Consider the following 22,473-nt stretch of genomic DNA (forward strand, 5'->3'; position numbering starts at 1 on the left):
AATGAAAGAAATTCAAATGAACTATGAAAAATCAAGAGAATGAAATTGTGACAAGGTTAACCATGACAAAGCACTACTGAAATATTCCAACTCTTGCATTTCAATGAAAGAAATTTGTAATGAACTTAGAAAAATTAATAGAATGTAACTGTGACAAGGTAAACCATAACAAAACACTACTGAAATATTTCAACTCCTGCATTTCAATGAAAGAAATTCAAAATGAACTTAGAAAAATTAATAGAATGTAACTGTGACAAGGTAAACCATAACAAAACACTACTGAAATAATCCAACTCTCACATTTAAACAAAATAAATTCAAATGAACTTTGAAAAATCAAGAGAATGTATCAGTGACATAGCTAACAACGACAGAACACTACTGAAATATTACAGCTCTATCAGTTCAATTAAGGAAAGAAAAATTAACCTTGAAAAATCATGAGAATGTATCTGTCACAATCTTAAACACAACAAAGCATTACTGAAATAATCCGACTCTTGCATTCCAATGAAAGAAAACCAAAATGAACTTTCAAAATTCAATAAAATGTAACTGTGACAAGGTATACCGCAACAAAACACTACTGAAATATTCCAACTCTTGCAATTCAATGAAAGAAAACCAAAATGAACTTTGGAAAATCAATAAAATGTAACTGTGACATAGTAAAGCACGACAACACACTATTGAAATATTCCAACTCTTGCATTTCAACGAAAGAAATTCAAAATGAACTTTGAAAAATCAAGAAAATGTAACTGTGACACGGTAAACCACAACAAAACACTACTGAAATATTCCAACTCTTGCATTTCAACGAAAGAAATTCAAAATGAACTTTAAAACATCAAGAGAATGTAACTGTGATACGGTAAAACACGACAAAACAATACTGAAATATTCCAAACCTTGCATTTCAATGAAAGAAATTCAAAATCAACTTTCAAAAATTAAGACAATGTAACTGTGACAAAGTAAACCACGACAAAACACTACTGAAATAATCCAACTCTTGCATTTCAATGAAAGAATTTTAAAATTAACTTTGAAAATCAAGAGAATATAACTATGACAAGGTAAAACACAACAAAACACTACTTAAATAATCCAACTCTTGCATTTCAACGAAAAAAATTCAAATTAACATTTAAAAATTCAAGAGAATGTAACTGTGACAAGGTAAACCACTACAAAACAATACTGAAATATTCCAACTCTTGCATTTCAATTATAGAAATTAAAAATGAACTTTGAAAAATTAAGAGAATGTAACTGTGACAAGGTAAACTGCAACAAAACATTACTGAAATATTCCAACTCTTGCATTTCACTGAAAGAAATTCAAAATGAACTTTGAAAAATTAAGAGAATCTAACTGTGACATGGTAAACCACGACAGAACACTACTGAAATATTCCAACTCTTGCATTTCAATGAAAGAAATTCAAAATGAACTTTGAAAAATCAAGAGAATGTAACTGTGAAGGTTGTGGTGAAAAGGATGAGTACTTCAAGTTGGAAAATGGGTTTAGAAGTGACATTAAGAAAGGAACTTGCTTTGAAATGTCTTTTGAAAGGTATAACATAACATAACATAACATAGCATAACATAGCATAACATAACATAAAATAGCATAACATATCATAACATAACATAGCATAGCATAGTATAATATAACATAACATAGCATAACGTAACATACCAAAACATAACATAACATAACATAACATAACATAACATAACATAACATTGCATATCATAACATAACATAACATAACATAGCATAACATATCATAACATAACATAGTATAACATAACATAACATTATATAACATAACATAACATAACATAACATAGCATAGCATAACATAGCATAACATAACAAAACATAACATAACATAGCATAGCATAACATAATATAACATAACTTAGCATAACATAGCATAACATAACATAACATAACATTGGGGGTCCGGGGACCCTTTGGGCGCCTGTGGGACCTTTGAGGATCGGGGGCTTACTTCGGGGTTGAGTTGGGGTATGAGAACCCCTGGGGTTGGGGTAGGGGACCTCACGACACTGTTCAAATACAACTTGTGTATTATAACGATCACAGAGTTTCACCCTCAAATCCTCTTCTAAAATCATCTTTTAAAATCATCTTTTAAAATGTCTCTAACTGTTTCGCCGAAATAATTCCATAAAATGTCTAAAACGGTTTCGCCCAAATAACCCCTAAACGTAATTTCAGCTCGTTCCTTTTGTTCTTTGGCATCTCTGCGCTGTCACATTTCAAATTACTAAGAAACCTGATTCCCGCGCTAAATCTATTCATCGCTAAGATGTTTCTTGGAGAATTGTTTCCATGGCGTTTGGTTATTAATATCTTTTGGAGTTCAACCAGTAGAATTATTTCCGAGGCAAAGACATAAATGACTTGGATCTATTCCTGGAGCAGTACCTGTCAGACATTATTAAACTTTGCCCGGAAACAATTTGATAAAACAATTCATCGCTAAGATGTTTCTTTGAGAATTGTTTCCATGGCGTTTTGTTATTAATATCTTTTGGAGTTCGACCAGTACAATTGTATCCGAGGCAATGGCAAAAACCCTGTCCCCGTTAGACTCAATAATCCATCAAAGTGAGAAAGTTCCTGTTTTACCATTCTCACTGACAAAAATCATAAAACAGACATAAATTGCTGTTGACATCCATTAAAGTGAGAAAGTTCCTGTTTTTTCATTCTCACTGACAAAAACCATAAAACAGACATGAATTACTGTTGACAACCGATAAAAACATCAAATAAATTGACCAAAACACATAACCGTCCAAGAAAACATCCATCAAAGTGAGAAAATTCATGTTTTTCCATTCTCTCTGACAAAAACCATAAAACAGACATAAATTGCTGTTGACATCCATTAAAGTGAGAAAGTTCCTGTTTTTTCATTCTCACTGACAAAAACCATAAAACAGACATAAATTGATGTTGACATCCGAGAAAAACATCAAATAAATTGACCAGCCCACATAACCGTCCAAGAAACATCCATATATGTGAGAAAATTCCTGTTTTTTCAAGTGAGAAAAATTCTGCTTTTTCATTCTCAGTGAGAAAACCATAAACCACACGGTGGGTACGGGAGTCGGTCCTCCCTTTCTACTGAAGTACATTCTCTGGTAATAATATATCACACAAAAGAAAAGCCTTCGGTTTCTTTTTTAGCTGGGTCGTGGTTGCAATGGCAGCTGCAAATTAATTAAGGACGAACTACGGCCTATAGTTACCAAAAAGAAAAAAAATGCGTTTAAAAAAACTGGAAAGAGAGAAAAGATTGCCGTTTCTAGAACATTCAGGAATGGCAACTATTACCTCGATTAGTCTGAGTAATAAAGTGATGTTTTGAAAACACACCTAAGGGAACTTCAAAAATAGCCTGAAACCCCTATATATTAAGTCGGATCAAAACAAAAAGTTCAACATTGAAATTTCCATAGCCAAAACCCTATTAAGGAAACTTACAGTCTAATGGAATGAACAAGAAGGAATATCACTTTTTAGAATGGGTAGCATCGATGTGTTCTCTTTTTTTCCTTCTTCACTGCTAGCAGGGCATCGGAACGTCATGGAGAGCTGTTTAATGGCTCATTTTAAATGAAATCCTTATATTCAGTGCTTCTTATAATTAAAAAGCACAATATTTAAAATAAAATGAATTTTTGACAAAAAATTGCATCTTCATATGCACGATGATGAATGCCATCCGAATCGTAGGTTATAACCATAAATGACGTTATAGCAAAACTAAATGACGGCGTCAGTTGTGATGACGTTAGTATCAATAGCAAAAACTGACGGGTCAATTTAGTGATGATGACTACCGAAAAAAGCTAAGAGATTTGCGATACTTTGTCAAATGTACTTTAAAGGCCTACTTGAGCAACAGCGATGACAACGTAGCTCGTTCTTTACTAAGAAAAAGCCATAGTCTTTTTTTGTGTAATATATATTTTTCTAGTTTAAATTTTCATATGATCTATTATTCAAATAATTCCCGTAGAATCTTCTCCTACTCTATATTGAATATAAAATGTTTTCACTACTATTCCTAGCTGCGTTTCTAAATTGTGTTCATAAGACACAATCAGCAACTTCACAAACTACTTTCCTATTAACCAGAAAACTAACACACCAGAGAGGTCACAAAAGGGCAGCAGAGTCACTAAAATATGACATCATATCCCCGAGAAGCCACTTTTCAAAAGACAAGTGTGTTGTATTGTATTTTCAAAAGATTAGTTTGCTTTATCATCTTTTATATCAAAATGTACTGGTTGTCAAATTTCACATCTTATCACATTCGATAGTTATGGTGTCGGTTCGAAAGAATCATCATTTATAGTAGCTAAAAATGCAAATTTTCGGTTTTTGGACCTTCCAAGAGACATTATCATAGGCAGGGCAATAGCGCTGCCTAAGCAAAGAACGATGTGGGCACAACGTAATATTATTTTTTTTTTGGTTTCTAGGTCTTAGACCAGGGCACTTTGTATTGAAGGAGTTATCGTAGAAACTTCGAACAGGGATCATTCGATTGAAAATTGGAGTGGCGTGTGCCCTTTTTAATAGTCGAAAGTGATTGGAAGGCAACTGACACCCCTTCCACACCCACCATTTTCCCAAACACATATGATCAAAATTTTGAGATAACTATTTTGTTCATCGTAGTTGATTTCCAGAAAGAAATTATGTTTTTGAGGTGCATACTCCCCCACAGCCTTCAGGGCAAGGGTTGAAAGTTATGCCCTATGGGCATATAAGGTTTTTATAGAAAGCGTTGTTGTGGAAACCTCATAAAAGGCTCGTTCGATTGGAAATTCAAAGGGCTAGTGTCCTTTTTAATAGTTGAAAGTGATTGCAGGGCAACTAACCCCCCTCTCACGCCCGTTTTTCCCCAAAAACACATACAATCAAAATTTTGAGATAGCCATTTTGTTCAACGTAGTTGAAAGTTCTCGAAATATATGCCCTGGGGACATATAAGAAAATATTGAAAGCTTTATCGTAGAATATTGAAAAAGGGCTCATTCGATTGGAAATTCAAAGGGCAAGTGCCCTTTTTAATAGTCGAAAGTGATTTGAGGGCAACTAACCCCCCTCACAACTTTTCCCCTCACATATCCAATAGAAATTTTTAGATAACCGTTTTGTTCAACGTAGTTAAAAGTTTCAGAAACTAGGTCTTTGAGGAAGATAACCCCCTTAGAGCCCTCGGGGCGAGGGTTGTAAGTTATGCCCTAGGGGCATATAAGGTTTTTATAGATAGTGACGTTGTAGAAACTCAAAAAGGATTCATTCGATTGGAAATTAGAAGGGCTTGTGCCCTTTTTAATTGTCGCAAGTATTGGAGGATAACTAACACCCCTCTCACACCCACCATTTCCCCAAAAACATCCAATCAAAATTTGGAAAGCCATTTTTTTCAATGTAGTTGAAAAGCCTGGAAAGTGTCTCTTTGTGGAGGTCACTCCCCCCAAAGCCCTATGACAAGGGTTGTAAGTTCTACCATGCGGGCATGTAAGGTTTTTTCTTATAGAAACCATTGTCGTAGAAACATGAAAAAGGAATCATTCGATTGGAGAGTGAAACAGCTAGTTTCCTTTTTAATTGTCGACAGTGATTGGATGGCAAGTAACCCCTCTCTCACGCCCACCATTTCACCAAACATATCCAGTCAAAATTTTGAGATAGCCATTTTGTTCAACGTAGTTGAAAGTTCCGGAAATTATGAATTTGAGGGTGACATGCCCCCCCCCCAGTTCCTAGGGCAAGGGTTGTAAGTTATGCCCTGCGGACATATAAGGTTTTTATAGAAAGTGTTGTCATAGAAACTTCAAAAGGGCACATTCGATTGGAAATTGAAAGGGCTAGTGCTTTTTGTAATACTTGAAAGTGATTGGAGAGTAACTAACGCCCCACTCAAGCCCACAATTTCCCCAAACACATCGAATCAAAATTTTGAGATAGCCATTTTGTTTAACGTAGTTGAAAGTTCTGGAAAGTAGGTCTTCGAAAATGACAACCCCCTCACAGCCCTCAGGGCAAGTGTTGTAATTTATGCCCTGGGGGCATATAAGGTGTTTATATAAAGTATCGTCGTAGAAACCCCAAAAGGGCTCATTCGATTGGAAATTGAAAGGGCTAGTACCCTTTTAATATTTGAAAATGGTTGGAAGGATTGGCATTTTTATAGTAAAGATCGATGTGGGTACAATGTAATACTATCTTTTTTTTGTTTAAACCAGGGCTCTTCGTATCGAAGGAGTTGTCTTAGGAACTTCGAAAAGGGCTCATTTGATTGAACAAAAAGGGCTAATACGCTTTTTAATAGTCGGAAGTGATTGGAGGGCAACTAGTCTCCCGACAAATCATCAGGGAGAAGTGATTTGAGGGCAACTATATAAAACCCGAGGTGCTCCCCTCGTCTGGGAGTACCCTACGCAAGGTAGTCCCGATGAGCTTCACTTCGGCGAGTTGATCGCAAGGGCTTTGCTTTATCAAGAACGAGCTTCGATAGCTCCTCTGAAGGAGGGTTATACAAGTACTTATAAAAAACTGACATGGACGCCACATTGAAACGTTCCTGGATCGGCTGTGGGGTTTTTGCTTTCGTGTTTCTAGAGGTTGCTCCCAGCATTGCTCTATTTTGAATATGTTGGAGTGAAGCGATGTGGATTTTTGGTACACCAGCGAAGAGAGGACATGCATATTCCATGACAGGTCTGATGCACGAACTGAAAAGTGGCAGAATAAAATCATCAGGGAGAAGACTTTTGTATCTTAGGATAACTCCTAATTTCTTGTTGCAAGAGGATCTAATTTTACTGAGATGCTCAGTCCATGAGAGATCCGAAGAGAAATTAACTCCAAGTAGGTGCAGTGTATCAACTCGCGTTGTTACCTCTCCTTTGAAGATGAAATCAGGATGAGCCCTCATATTACGCGCCTTAGAAATTAGGAGCTCTTTCGTTTTCGATGTGTTAAAACTTACAAGCCATGCATCTGCCCACGCCTTAATTTTCACCAGGTCAGCCTGAAGCTCCTTGTGGGGTTCACTGGGATCTTCATATTTTGTGATTGATGCTTCTGTTGTTGTGTAATCCGCAAAGTGGTGAGGTTTTTTCACAAGGTTTTCCCCTAGGTCGTTTATTAACACCAAGAAAAGATTTGGCCCAAGAATACGTCCTTGTGGTACTCCTGATAAAACTGGGTGTTCTTTTGATATGAAGCCATCGAGGACAACTTGCAACGATTGTTGACGAACAAAGTCAGCAAGCACGCGAAATAGTCGACCATGAATTCCATAGGCTTTCAGTTTACAAAGAAGTCCCTTGTGCCATACACGGTCAAAGGCTTTTGCAATGTCAAAGGAGAGAAGGTGAATACCGTGTCCCTCAGAAAGGAGCTCAAACCACTCTTGATACTGTGCAATCAGACAGTCTAATGTAGACCGTTTTCTGCGAAAACCGTATTGTGTGTCTGCCAACAACAGATCTGAATCAAGGTATTGGTAAAGGGTCTTATTAATGACGCTTTCATAAACTTTGCCTACGCAGGTAAGCAGACTTGTTAGACAATATGATCCTCATTATGAAAGACACAGCGCCGAACCTGTTCAGGTGATGGGAAAAAAAACTTATTTTTCTTCCAACGATTTATCCAGTCCATATTTTTGATTTTCAAAAGTATGGTAGGTATCGATGACCTTATCCATGTCAAAATCCTAAAGCCAATCATCATCGCCATCATTTTCAATTTTTTCTGTTCGTTACACCTCGGCTTATCTCCCTTCGTTATGAAATACGTATTGCCGAAACTTTGTTTTTTAGCAAAGGTATGGGGCACACGGCAGGCTTCTATATATAGATTCTCACTCCCGCTTGTCTTCTAAACACAGAAAATTTGAGCCTTTTCTTGATGTCATGGCCCCCAAATGGACTTTAAGTTAGAAGTGGTGCCTTTGTAAAATTACATTTTTTTTATTGGACCTTTAACTTTTGCCTCGGCTTATCTTTTGTCATTATGAAAGACACATCGCCAAACCTTTGTTTCTTTTAATTGTTCAGGTAGTGGGGAAAACACTTCTTTTCTTCCAACGATTTATCTAGTCCAGATTTTTGATTTTAAAAGGTATAGAAGGCATTGACGACTATCTTTGCTTCTTTTAATTATTTAGGTGGTGGGACAAAAATGTCTTCTTTTGCCTTAGCTTATCTTTTGTCATTATGAAAGACATGTCGCCAAAACCTATATAGGCAATGAGTTTTCATCTGAGGAGCCCTGATATGTGGTGATTATTTGGGGAGTATTATATTTTGTAGATTTAAGGTGCTATGGCTTGGTGTTGGCACAATGACTTATACTTATTAAAGCTGATTTTGCTCTATTTTGGAATAGATTTTCGGATTATCGGGTTGGATATACTGTTTTGTCCTAGGTGATTAGATGGTTGAGTAAGGTCTAGACCTTGTTCAAGTGCTTATTTATCTCAGTTACTAAATTAGGAAGACATTTTTTTTTTTTTTTTTTTTTTACCAAGTAATTACCCTGTATTACATGATATATATATATATATATATATATATATATATATATATATATATATATATATATATATATATATATTATATATATATATATATATATATATATATATATATATATATATATATATATACATATATATATATATCAAGAAAAAAAGATATATTAGTGCAACTCATGCAGAAAAATTATTTTCTTTTATGTTCATGGTTGGGGCTATAAATTTTCCACATGAAATTTTCATTAATGATAATTCCCAGGGTGCACTTTTAATTTCGATCCGGCATAATTTACAAGGGTTTATTGGCTTTCCTTAGAAATTCCCATAAATTTGTTTTCGCAACAAACTTTCACCTGTAAGGTTAATCAAGATCATTGTTACTATTCCTGAATCAGCTTCTAATTACAATATTTTTTCACTTGACATTTTTTTTCAAAATTGTTTTTGAGTTTGGGTTACTATGAGCCGTATTTCTTAACTTAATAGGTTGTGGCAAATGGTAAAATCATGACTATGATTGAGGATTTTGTTGTAAGCTTCATAATAGTTGATTCATCAAACGAAAGTGGGTTAAGTTCTGATAATAGAAATTTGATAAATAAGTTTAAGATTATTAATCATCATTACACATAGTCCCTGGAAAGTGTCAACATCTAGATATTAGCGTTCCAAGCTGGAATAATTTCCTGGTGATGTCCTTGGTATCTCACAGCCAGGGGCGTCCCGAGGCAGTCAGGGAGGGGCGTGCCCCCCCCCCAACTTATTTGGTATTCGGTAAAATTTTCACCGAAGGCGAAAGTTTCGGAAGAAATTTTGCAAAATCGGCCAAAATTAAAAAAAATTCTTGAATTCTGCAGAAAATTCGGCATAAATCAGGTAGCAATTCGGTAAAATTTAAAAAGATTCCCCCCCAATAAAATGAGCCTCAGGACACCCATGCACACAACTTAATCTGATCTGCACTTTTTCAGAATTGGCTCTTGAAGAGTCGAAAATCCTTTTCAGCAGAATAAGCACCATATGGAAAGACGTCTTTGAGATATTTCTTCGCCTGGTAGAGATACACATACGAAAAGTTGTTCTTTATTACAGTTTTCAGCTTGCTATAAAACAGGTTAGTTATTCATATTAAAAGATTCCTATTCTGTGCTACTTTAGTTTCCATGTGAAATTCTGAGTCAACTTTGCTTTCTACATCTAATGACATTTACGAACTCGATTTTTTTTATACCGTTTGCAAGAGGTTAATTAGACTCCTGTTTACTCGTCAAACTGTTAATTGAATGAATGTAAGAGAAATTAAAATAAATGACAGAGTAAAACTCAAAACGAGCAGAAGTTTATATGAATAGGGTTCTAAACCCCTATGCTTTCTAAAACCCAGAATATAATTTGTACTTTACTGAAAAAAATTCAAATGAATTTATTAAAAAAAATGTGCATTTTCACTTTAAGAGACACATGCTGATATTTATTCTTTAAAATCTTAATTAATTTTTTTTTTCTTAAAGTTATAAATTAAAATATTTAAAATAATTTTTTTCAGTAAAGTAAAAATTATATTCTGGCTTTTAGAAAGCATAGTGTTTTTGAACCCTACTCATATTAGTTTCTGCTCGTTTCGAGTTTCATCATTGATTTATTTTAATTTCTGTTTGTTTTGGGTTTCATTTTTTTTGATACTGATTTGTGCTAGTTGTATGCTTGGTAGATTATTTGGTTCTATTTTTGTTCATTTTTGGTTTAATGGAGTTCTTTACTTTTTTATAAAAACTTATTTTGTGTAAAAAGTTTTTTTTTATTAATTTCTGTTTGTTTTATATTGACATAGTCTTTTTCAGGGAAAACGCCTGATCCTCTTTTTTTGGTTGCTTTTGACTATTAATAAGGGCACTAGCCCTCTCAATTCCAAATTGAATATGCCCTTTTTGAATTTTCAACCAAAACACTTTCTATAAAAACCTTATAGGACCCCAGGGCATAACTTATAATCTTTGCTCTGGGGGCTGTGAGGGGTATTTCATCTTCAAAGACCTAACTTCCAGAAATTTAAACTATCATATAGAAAATGGCTATCTCAAAATTTTGATTGGATGTGTTTGGGGAAATGATTGGCGTGAGAGGGGGGTTAGTTCCCTTCAATCACTTTCGACTATTAAAAAGGCACAAGCTCTTTCAATTTTCAATCAAATGAGCCCCTTTTGAAGTTTCTACAACATCGCTTTCTATTAAAACCTTATATGCCCCAACGGCATAGCTTAAAACCCTTACCCTGAGGGCTGTGGGTGGTTTTTCATCCTCAAAGACCTAGTTTCCAGAATTTTCAACTACGTTAAACAAAATGGCTATCTCAACATTTTGATTGGATGTGCTTGGGGAAATGGTGGGCGTGAGAAGGGGGTAAGTTCCCTCCGAGCACTTTCTACTATTAAATAGGGCAGTATCGCTTTCAATTTCCATGCAAATGAGCGCTTTTTCAAGTTTCTACGACAACCCTTTCTTATAAAAGTCTTAAATGCACCCAGGGCATAACTTACATACACTGAGGGCTGTGGGGGAGGGGCTGTCATCATCAAGGACCAAATTTACAGAATTTTCAACTCCGTTGAACAAAATTGCTATATCAAATTTTGATTTGATGTGTATGGGGAAATGGTGGGCATGAGAGGGGGGTTTGTTGCCCTCCAATGACTTTCGACTTTTAAAAAGGGAACTAGCCCTTTCAATTTCCAATCGAATGAGTACTTTTTGAAGTTTTACGTCCACACTTTCTATAAAAATCTTATATGCCCCCAGGGCATAACTTAAAATCCTAGCCCTGAGGGTTGTGGGGGGGGGTGTCATCCTCAAAGACATAATTTCCAGAACTTTAAACTAATTTGAAAAAAATGACTATCTCAAAATTTTGATTGAATGTGTTTGGGGGAATGATGGGCGTGAGAGGGGGTTTTGCCCTTCAGTCACTTTATACTAATAAAAAGAGCACTAGCCCTTTCAATTCCGATCGAATGAGCATTTTTGAAGTTTTTACGACAATAATTTCTATAAAAACCTAACACGCTCCCAGGGTATAACTTACAACCCTTGCCATGAGGGCTGTGGTGGAGGGGGGTCATCCACAAATACATAATTTCAAAAACTTTCAGCTAATTTAAACAAAATTTCTATCTCAAAATTTTGATTGGATGTGTTAGTAGAAAGGCCTTATTGACTACAAACGGGACTCCTTATTTGGGCATAGAGTCCCTAGGGAGAATGATTGCGTAATCGGTCAATGACCTCTTTTTCCCAGATCGATCTATTTGATGTTTTGGCCAAGTGCATGCTAAGGACGAATGTCAAGAGTTTCCAGGAATAGGAAACAGTTAGATCACGTGTTTCCTTCTCAGCCAATCTGAGGGATGGTTATATATTAGCAGCGGTGGATTGCAGAGAATATGAGGAAAGGATGACAGATGATGTCATGGTTGATTGATTTGTCAAGAAAGTGGAATTAATTCTTTGTATCTAAAGGGAATGAATGATTCATAAAACTATTTCTTAGTAATTTCAAATCTGTGAGCGGAGGGATGCCAAAACAATAGAAAAATGATGAAAATACGTTTAGGGATTATTTGGATAATACCGTTTTAGACATTTTGGGGACATATTTTGGCGAAACAGTTATAGATATTTTGAAAGATGATTTTAGAAGAGGTTTTAGAAGAGGATTTTAGGCTGAAACTCTGTGGTCGTTATAATAAACAAGTTCCATTTGAACAGTGTCGTGAGGTCCTCTACCCCAACCCCAAAGGGCCCTCATACCCCACCCCAACCCCGAAGGAAGCCCCCCGTCCTCAAAGGTCCCCCGGACTCCCAAAGGGCCCCCGGATCCCCAAAGGCCCCAGAGCCCCCATTTTTAATGCTTTCTTAGGGCTTGATTATATCTTTTCAGAACAAGTTATTTTCTTATCGAAATCTGAAGGTAGGGTATGGGTACATTTAGAATTGTGGCAATTAGACTAACATTTTCGGAACTAAAACATTGAAAGGAACATCAAATTAGAATCAAGTCTACTATTTAGCCGAGGGGTACCAATCGAAATCTTAAGGTAGGGTCTGGATACATTTAGAATGGTGACAATTAGACTAACATTTTTGGAAATAAAACATTGAAAGGAACATCAAATTATATTTTATTAGCCTACAAGTTAATGTAAACAGCCTAAGTTTTCCAGATATACTTTGCAATGTACATCACCATCAACCTTCTTCTTAACTGGACATATCCTGGACAAAATAAAAAAAATCACAGACTCTATGGGTTTTTGCTTTATAGCAACAGTTCTAGAATCAAGTCTACTATTTAGCCTATGAGTACCAATCGAAATCTGAAGGTAGGGTCTGGGTACATTTAGAAAGGTGGCAATTAGACTAACATTTTTGGAAATAAAACATTAAAAGGAACATCAAATTATATTCTTTTAGCCTATAAGTTAATGTAAACAGCCTAAGTTTTCCAGATATACTTTGCAATGTACATCACCATTTAGAATGGTGGCAATTAGACTAATATTTTTGGAAATAAAACATTGAAAGGAACATCAAATTATATTCTTTTAGCCAACAAGTTAATGTAAACAGCCTAGGTTTTCAAGATATACTTTGTAATGTACATCATCATCAACCTTCCTTTGAACTGGACACATCCTAGACAAAATAAAAACATCACTGACTCAATGGATTTTTGCTTTATAGCAACAGTTCTAGAATCAAGTCTACTATTTAGCCTAGGGGTACCAATCGAAATCTGAAGGTAGGGTCTGGGCACATTAGAATGGTGGCAATTAGACTAACATTTTTGGAAATAAAACATTGAAAGGAACATCAAATTATATTCTTTTAGCCAACAAGTTAATTTAAACAGCCTAAGTTTTCCAGATATACTTTGCAATGTACATCACCATCAACCTTCTTCTTAACTGGACATATCCTGGACAAAATAAAAATCACTGACTCTATGGGTTTTTGCTTTATAGCAACAGTTCTAGAATCAAGTCTACTATTTACCCTAGGGGTACCAATCGAAATCTGAAGGTAGGGTCTGGCTAAATTTAGAATGGTGGCAATTACACTAATATTTTTGGAAATACAACATTGAAAGGAAAATCAAGTTATGTTCTTTTCGCCAACCAGTTAATTTAAACAGCCTACGTTTTCCAGGTATACTTTGCAATGTACATCACCATAAACCTTCTTCTGAACTGGACATATGCTGGACAAAATAAAAAAAATCACTGACTCTATGGGTTTTTGCTTTATAGCGACAGTTCTAGAATCAAGTTTACTATTTAGCCTAGGGGTACCAATCAAAATCTGAAGGTAGGGTCTGGATACATTTAGAATAGTGACAATTAGACTAAAATTTTTGGAAATAAAACATTGAAAGGAAAATCAAATTATATTCTTATAGCCTACAAGTTAATGTAAACAGCCTAAGTTTTTAAAATATACTTTGCAATATACATCACCATCAACCTTCTTCTTAACTGGACATATCCTGGACAAAATAAAAAAAAATCACTGTCTCTATGACTTTTTGCTTTGTATCAACGGTTATATAATCAATTCTACTATTCAGCCTATGGTCACTAATCTATACCAGAAGGTAGGTTTTGGATAAATTTAGAATGGTGGCAATTAGACTAACAATTTTGAAGATAAAATATTGAAAGGATCATCAAGTTATATTAATTTAGCTTAAAAGTTAATGTAAACAGCCTAAGATTTCCAGATATACTACACAGCTTTTTGGATAGCTCAAGACCAAGCAGTACTTTTCAAAAGGCATTTCAGAGAAAGTTCCTTTCTTAAAGTCCCTCCTAAACCAATTTTACAAGTTTAAGTACCCATCTTTTTAACCCACAACTTTACTTTACAGCTTTTTGGATATCTCAACACCAAGCAATACCTTTCAAAAGGTATTTCAGAGCAAGTTCCTTTCTTATTGTCCCTCCTAAACCAATTTTACAAGTTGAAGCATCCATCCTTTTCACTCACAGAAAAAGAAATTAGTTTTTGATCAATTCTATTTTTCCTAATAATATAAAAAGGTTCCACTTCAGTTCAGATGTTTTCCCAGAGACATAAATTATAAATTCTCCTCCAAATTTTTTTTGTAGAATATAGGACAAGATCCACACGAATCGCGGGCATTGCTTATTGATAATAAGAAGAAACCTTTCACTTTTATGCAAATAACACTCGAAACTAATTTTCTTGCTGACAATATAAGAAGTAATCGACTACAGACCCATTCTATTTTCAAGAAAAAATTAAAATTTCCACTTCAGTTCAGATTTTTCTCAAAGAGATGAAAAAATTTAAAATACTGTTCCAAATTTTTCATAGAAGATAGAATATTCAAGTTATCTTCTGAATTTTATTAAAGAACTTACAGTTCAATTCTAACTTCGCCAAAGAAAATAAAAATCTTCCACTTCAGTTCTTAATTTCACAAAGACACAAGGAAATTTAAAGTTCTATTTGAAATTTCTCAATGAAGTGAAGAAAAGTTCAAGCTCTCTTCTGAATTTTCTCAATGAAAAAGAAATTAGTTTTTGATCAATTCTATTTTTCCTAATAATATAAAAGGGTTCCACTTCAGTTCAGACGTTTCCCCAGAGACATAAATTTTAAATTCTCCTCCAAATTTTTTTTGTAGAAGATAGAAAAAGTTACACATTGATCGTAAGCACTTCAAATTGAAAATACGAAGCTACTGTTCACACTTGTACTAAGAAAAGTCCATGCTCTTTTTTTTGGTAACACTTTGAGGATTAATAAATTACAGATCAATTCTGAATCTAAAGAAAAAATTACTAAGTCCGACTTTTGCTCTAATTTTTCTCAAAGAGATGAAAAATTTAAAACATTATTCCAAATTTTTCATAGAAGATAGAAAATTCAAGATACCTTCTGAATTTTATTAAAGAACTTACAGTTCAATTTTAATTTCTCCAAAGAAAATAAAAATCTTCCACTTCAGTTCTCAATTTCACAAAGAAACAAGGAAATTTATAGTTCTATTTGAAATTTTTCCGTAGAAGATAGAAATAGATGTACCATAATTGTGAATATTTTCTCGAAAGATAAAAATTTGTAATTAAATTTTAAATATTATCAACGAAGTGAAGAAAAGTTCAAGTTCTAGTCATCATGCAAGATTCCACTTCAGTTCAGATTTTTCTCAAAGAGATGAAAAAATTGCAAATACTGTTCAAAATTTTTCATAGAAGATAGGAAGTTCAAGTTATCTTCTGAATTTTATTAAAGAACTTACAGTTCAATTCTAATTTATCCAAAGAAAATAAAAATCTTCCACTTCAGTTCTTAATTTCACAAAGACACAAGGAAATTTAAAGTTGTATTTGAAATTTCTCAATGAGGTGAAGAAAAGTTCAAGCTCTCTTCTGAATTTTCTCAATGAAAAAGAAATTGGTTTTTGATCAATTCTATTTTTCTAATAATATAAAAAGGTTCCACTTCAGTTCAGATGTTTCCCCAAAGACATAAATTTTAAATTTTCCTCCAAATTTTTTGTAGAAGATAGAAAAAGTTACACATTGATCGTGAATATTTCACAATGAAGATACGGAGCTAATTTTCTCATTGATGTGAAGAAAAGTTCAAGTTCTTTTCCTAACTATCCATATGAAAAGAAATAGGTTACAGATCAATTCTATTTTTCAAGAAAAAATAAAAATTTTCCACTTCAGTTCAGATTTTTCCCAAAGGGATGAAAAAATTTAAAATACTGTTCCAAATTTTTCATAGAAGATAGAAAAAGTTATACATTGATCATGAAAAGTTAATTCAAGTCTGAATTTTATTAAAGAAATAACAGTTCAATTCTAATTTCTCCAAAGAAAATAAAAATCTTCCACTTCAGTTCTTAATTTCACAAAGACACAAAGAAATTTAAAGTTCTCTTCTGAATTTTCTTAGAGAAAAGAAAAAAGTTATAGTTCAATTCTACTTTTTTTTCAAAGAAAAGAAAAAATCTCCAACTTTTTAATAAGCATTCTAAAAACTTAACATGCTAACGTTTTCCAAGCTAATAAAAATAAAACAAAGTAATGCATAAAATATTTTTATTGAAGTAGCAACATGTAGTAACAAAATAAAAATATGTCATAGACATTATTTTACATTATTAACATTGTCTATCAATGCTCTTTTTATTTTACCAGCAATTTCACTGTCTATTATCACATTATTTTTACGGAGGCAACAGTTTTTGCACGTTGACAAGATATAATTTATAATGTTGGTTCAGCAGTAAGCCCTTCTTTTCCCTAATGATTTCATTCGAATGCTAACACCGGAAAGATGACAATAAGATCTATCAACGGCGAACGTGTTACCAGAACCATTAGCTAGAAGTTGCCCATCTTCATCAACTATTATTTTTAAGTTGGTATTCTCTTTGATTACTAACTTCTCTGGAAATGATACTTTCACATATCCACCTAGCTAGAAGTTGCCAGATGGGCAACTTCTAGCTAATGATTCTGGTAACACGATAGCCGTTGATAGATCTTATTGTCATCTTTCCGGTGTTAGCATTAGAATGAAATCAGTAAGGAAAAGAAGGGCCTACTGCTGCACCAACATTATAAATCATATCTTGTCAACGTGCAAAAACTGTTGCCTCTGTAAAAATAATGTGATAATAGACAGTGAAATTGCTGTTAAAATAAAAAGAGCATTGACAGACAATTTTAATAATGTAAAATAATGTTTATAACATATTTTTATGTTGTTACTGCATATTTTTACTTCAATAAAAATATTTTATGCATTACTTTGTTTTATTTTTATTATCTTGGAAAATGTTAGCATGTTTAGTGCTTAGAATGCTTATTAAAAAGTTGAAGATTTTTTATTTTCTTTAAAAAAAAATTAGAATTGAACTATAACTTTTTTCTTTTCTCTAAGAAAATTCAGAAGAGAACTTTAAATTTCTTTGTGTCTTTGTGAAATTCAGAACTGAAGTGGAAGATTTTTATTTTTCTCTGGAGTAATTAGTATTGAACTGTAAGTTCTTTAATAAAATGCAGAGTTGAGTTAACTTCTTATGATCAATGTATAGCATTTTCTATCTTCTATGACAAATTTAGAACAGTAATTTAAAAATTGTTCCATATCTTTCAGAAAAATCTGAATAGAAGTGGAAAATTTTTATTTTTTCTTGAAAAATACAATTGATCTGTAGCTTGTTTCTTCTCAAATGAATGGTTATGAAAAGAACTTGAACTTTTCTTCACATAAATGTGAAAATTAGCTCCTTATCTTCATAGTGAAATATTCATAATCAATGTGTCACTTTTTCTATCTTCTACACAAAATTTGATGAGATTTTAAAATTTATGTCTTTGGGGAGACATTTGAACTGAAATGGAACCTTTTTACTTTATTAGGAAAAATAGAATTAATCAAAAACTAATTTCTTTTTCATTGAGAAAATTCAGAAGAGAACTTTTACTTTTGTTCACCTCATTGAGAAATTTCAAATAGAACTTTAAATTTCCTTGTGTCTTTGTGAAATAAAGAACTGAAGTGGAAGATTTTTATTTTCTTTGGAGAAATTAGAATTGAACTGTAATTTCTTTAATAAAATTCAGAAGATAACTTGAACTTTCTATCTTCTATAGAAGTTGAAACTTGCATGATATTATGGCGTGCAAAAAAGTTGTAAAGTAAAGTTGTAGTGAAAAGGATGGGTACCTCAACTTGTAAAATGGGTTTAGGATGGAAATTAAGAAAAGAACTTGTTCTGAAATGCCTTTTGAAAAGTATTTCTTGGTGTTGTGGGCATTCAAAAAGCTGTGAAGTATAGTTCTGGATGAAAAAGTTGGGTACTTCAACTTGTAAAATGGGTTTAGGAGGGACATTAAGAAAAAAAGTTGTAAAGTAAAGTTGTGGTGAAAATGAGAGTTACTTCAACTTGTAAAATGGTTTTTTGAGGGACATTAAGAGAGGAACTGGTTCTGAAATGCCTTTGAAAAAGTATTGCTAGGTGCTGGGGTATTCAAAAGCTGTAAAGTAAAGTTGTGGTTGAAAAGGATGGGTACTTCAACTTGTAAACGTAATTTCTGCGTGTTCCTTTTGTTTTTGGCATCTCTGCGCTGTCACATTTCAAATTACTAAGAAACTCTTTTGTGAATCAATAATTCCCCTTAGAAACAACAAATTAATTCCCCTTTCTTGACAAATCAATCAACCATGACATCATCTGTCATCCTTTCCTTATATTCTCTGCAATCCACCGCCGCTAATATATAACCATCCCTCAGATTGGCTGAGAAGGAAACACGTGATCTAACTGTTTCCTATTCCTGGACACCTTGACATTTGCCTCGAGCGTGCACTTGGCCAAAACAACAACAAATAACTCGACCTTGGAAAAAGAGGTCATTGACCGATTACGCAATCATTCTCCCTAGGGACTCTATGCCCATATTAGGAGTCCCGTTTGTAGTCAATAAGGCCTTTCTACTTGTGTTTGGAGAAATGGTGGGATTGAGTGGGGGGTTAGTTGCCCTCCAATCACTTTTGACTTTAAAAAGGGGCAATAGCCCTTTGAATTTCCATTCGAATGAGCCCTTTTTGAAGTTTTTACAATAACATTTTCTATAAAAAAAACCTTATATGCCCCCAGGTCATAACTTACAACCTTGACCTGAGGGCTCTAGAGGTAGTGTCCTCCTCAAAGACATAATTCCTAGATCTTTCAACTACGTTGAACAAAATGTGTTCCAATCACTTTCGGCTATTAAAAAGGGCACAAGCCCTTCCAATTTCCAATCGAATAAGCCCTTTTCGAAGTTTCTGCGAAAACAGTTTCGATACGAATTGCCCTGGTCTAATAGAAACAAAATAAGACTTTGCCAAAATCGTTCCTTACTTAGGCAGCACTATTGCGCTGGCTATGATTGCACTATCAAACTCAGTGTGCCAGAAAATTATGTATCGGAGGTTCCAATCCTATATCTTCTAAAATTGAAAATTAAAGTTTTTTCAAATATCCCAAAGTAACACAGTGATTGATGTGGGATTATTCGTCTGTTTAGTTATCATTTTTTTTTTTTACCAGGTGTATTTGTATCGGGCCAGTGGCTGTAGAATATCGGCAATGAAAATATTTGAACGGAAGTTCAAAGTTCATGTTCGTCTTTTTATGTAACAGAAGAGATCTTGCCACAGCAAAGAGTCTGTTTATTCCATTTAGTACTGAAAACCAATCATTTTGACCCAGTGCAATAGAGCGAAAAAATAATGAGGTCAACCGTCGGCTAGGACTATTAAAAACGATTTAAATTGCATCCCAATTTCAATGACCATATTGCAGCGTAGTGGTGCACACTACATGCACATATATTATAGAACGAATTTGCAGTTATACGATTGGATGTACTTCAATCTCGTATTTAGTCTCCAATTATCAAGGGGGATCCTTGGGCTTATTTTTGTAAGAGAGGTAGTTTCTTACTCGTAAGAATTGAATGATTAGACCCGAGTTTGAAATCTTTTTCTGAGAAGTTGTGCCAAAGCTTCCACTTCGTAAAGATGATGAAGGTACTGCCAGTTTAAATATTACTGCAAAAAAGTGTGAGTAAACTTTAGCGTAAAGAGCAGGAAGAGGCAAGATGTCAGCCCCCCCACCCTTCATAATTTGTCTTCAATTTTGACTTAAACATCAATTTTGACTTTCGTAATTCAATAAGAAAAACCACCATAAATCAATATAAATGAAACAAGAATTAAAATGAATAACAAAGTCAAACTGTAACCATGACTACCATATATGATGTCACTGCGTTTTAGATCATCTTGAAAACACTTTCAACAATTTTCCCTTTTCAAATGAACGCTTACACACATCGCTATGATGCTTTTGGGCTCCACTAACAGCGACTAAAAACAAAAAAAAGGACAAAAAGGAGGATAAAAAGAGCAGACACCGCTGCTACCCATGCGGAAAAGAAATTTTCCTTGTTACTCCAGATGAGGGACTGTAATTCCCCTAATCTGAATTTTTGAATATAGTTATTGTAATTGTGCAGTTTTCATTTTGACTTTTTTTTTAATTTGAGGCTACTACGGGGCACGAATCACTTTTCCCTGGCTTTCCCTTTGGACAGCCATCTGCTGACCAATTAAGGACTAGATGGTCAATTAAGGAAATATGTTTTCCAGAAAAGCATCTTTCGAAGAAAAGTAACGACCGATATTAAGGCCTATAACACTGTGTCAACATAAAAATGTCACAACATGTTCACATTAGAGACTTATTTCAAGGAGAGGGAGCTGGGGACCTAGGCTTGAAATTATAATTCTTTACCTATTTCTTGGCACTTTTATCTAGCTTGTAAAATGTTGTTTTTTTATGTTTTTTTTCTCTCGTCCCCTTTCCACGAAAAAAGTATTGCCCGTATGTGCCTGGCTCTTAATAACAGTCTTAATAACATTAATATTCAAACCTATTTTTGCACCTTGAACTCTCAAAACCTCCAAAAATGCATTCACTCAATATCCTTCAGATAGACACAGGATAAGTTCTAAGGAAGAGAAATTAGAGGTGGAAATTGATATATAATCCATCTTGATTTCTGTGAATATATCTGGCCTAAGCTGTTATTATGAAAGTAAAGAGTAACATTAGACCTAAAAGCGATCAGAACTTATGTATTAGAGGAGGGGGGTTACCCCCTCCTCATCTGCAAGCTACCCCTCGTGGTCCTAGAAACTTCGAACGATGTTCATTTGATCGGAAATTGAGAGTTCTAGTCCCCTTTTTAAAGTCCAAATTGATTGGAGATCAATCAGCCGCTACCCTAGAACCGTTTTCTATACCTGGTCCTTTTGTTACCCTTTAGGATATGTGATAGACATTTTGAGGTATCTATTTTGTACTTGCTATGTGACTGCTCAATTTTGCTATGGGGGAATGTTGTAACAGTTCCCAAAAGAAAGTTGGTCAGATCAGTCAGTTGCTAATTTTGCTATGGGGGAATGTTGTAATAGTTCCCAAAAGAAAGTTGGTCAGATCAGTCAGTTGGTTTTTGGATGCTAACAAGAGAGTGAACGGTTTCTGTTTTGCCTAATCGCAAATGACAATCTTATTATACAGATCGCATGCAGTCGGTATGTTTAGTTTAAAGGTGGGGAATTTTATATGTAGTTTGTTAAGTAGGCCTATACCCTGTTCTATCTCAAAGCTAGAGAATCGAGTTGATACTTATGATATATTTTTGTTTTGGAGTGGTGTAAGGGGAATGTTTTTCTCCCTTCCTCTTAGGATAGTATACGCTAGGTTTTCTCCTCTTCTTTTAGCTGCTGTCAGACTGGCTCGTTAGCTGGTGGAAAAATAAACTTGACATAAAACAGCTATATTGCTTGTCACATTGGCAGCCATTTTCAATCAAAAAACGGGCAATAACTCTTTTTTTTTCTATTTTCCATTTGTTAATACAAATTGAAACTACTTTTATCATTGTTTGTGTCACTTTCGACAAATGTGTAGAATTTGTTTTAAAACCTCTTATCGAACTCTTATTTAGGTGACTCTGTTGCACTTACCTTTGGTCGGTCTTCTTGTGTGCTATTGTATGATGGATCCTGCATCATTCAAGGTGTCAAGTATCACTGCAATATATGTGGCTCTTCTTGTTTTGGCCAAAATGATTTATCAGATAAAATACATAGATCATAATTACTATGATAAAGATTGCAATGTAAGTAGTGCTTTGTCTTTTATTTTTTCAATGTTTCTAAGCAGCAAACTAAGGCTTTTGTTACTAATATTTCATT

General features: G+C 34.2%; 1 protein-coding gene across 1 annotated transcript in view; it reads left to right on the forward strand.

The window, feature by feature from the left end:
- Positions 1–22,473, forward strand: part of LOC148946102 (piezo-type mechanosensitive ion channel component-like) — a 174,136-nt gene that overhangs the window by 142,982 nt on the left and 8,681 nt on the right. The window contains exons 13-14 of the mRNA XM_089097608.1: positions 9,591–9,733; positions 22,224–22,397. Coding sequence (XP_088953734.1) covers positions 9,591–9,733; positions 22,224–22,397 — 317 coding nt within the window. The remainder of the gene's footprint in view (positions 1–9,590; positions 9,734–22,223; positions 22,398–22,473) is intronic.

Source organism: Artemia sp. Qi Xiang Cuo, chromosome 12 (assembly GCF_049724085.1).
Source record: "Artemia sp. Qi Xiang Cuo chromosome 12, ASM4972408v1, whole genome shotgun sequence".
In the NCBI taxonomy this organism is placed as follows: Eukaryota; Metazoa; Arthropoda; class Branchiopoda; order Anostraca; family Artemiidae; genus Artemia; species Artemia sp. Qi Xiang Cuo.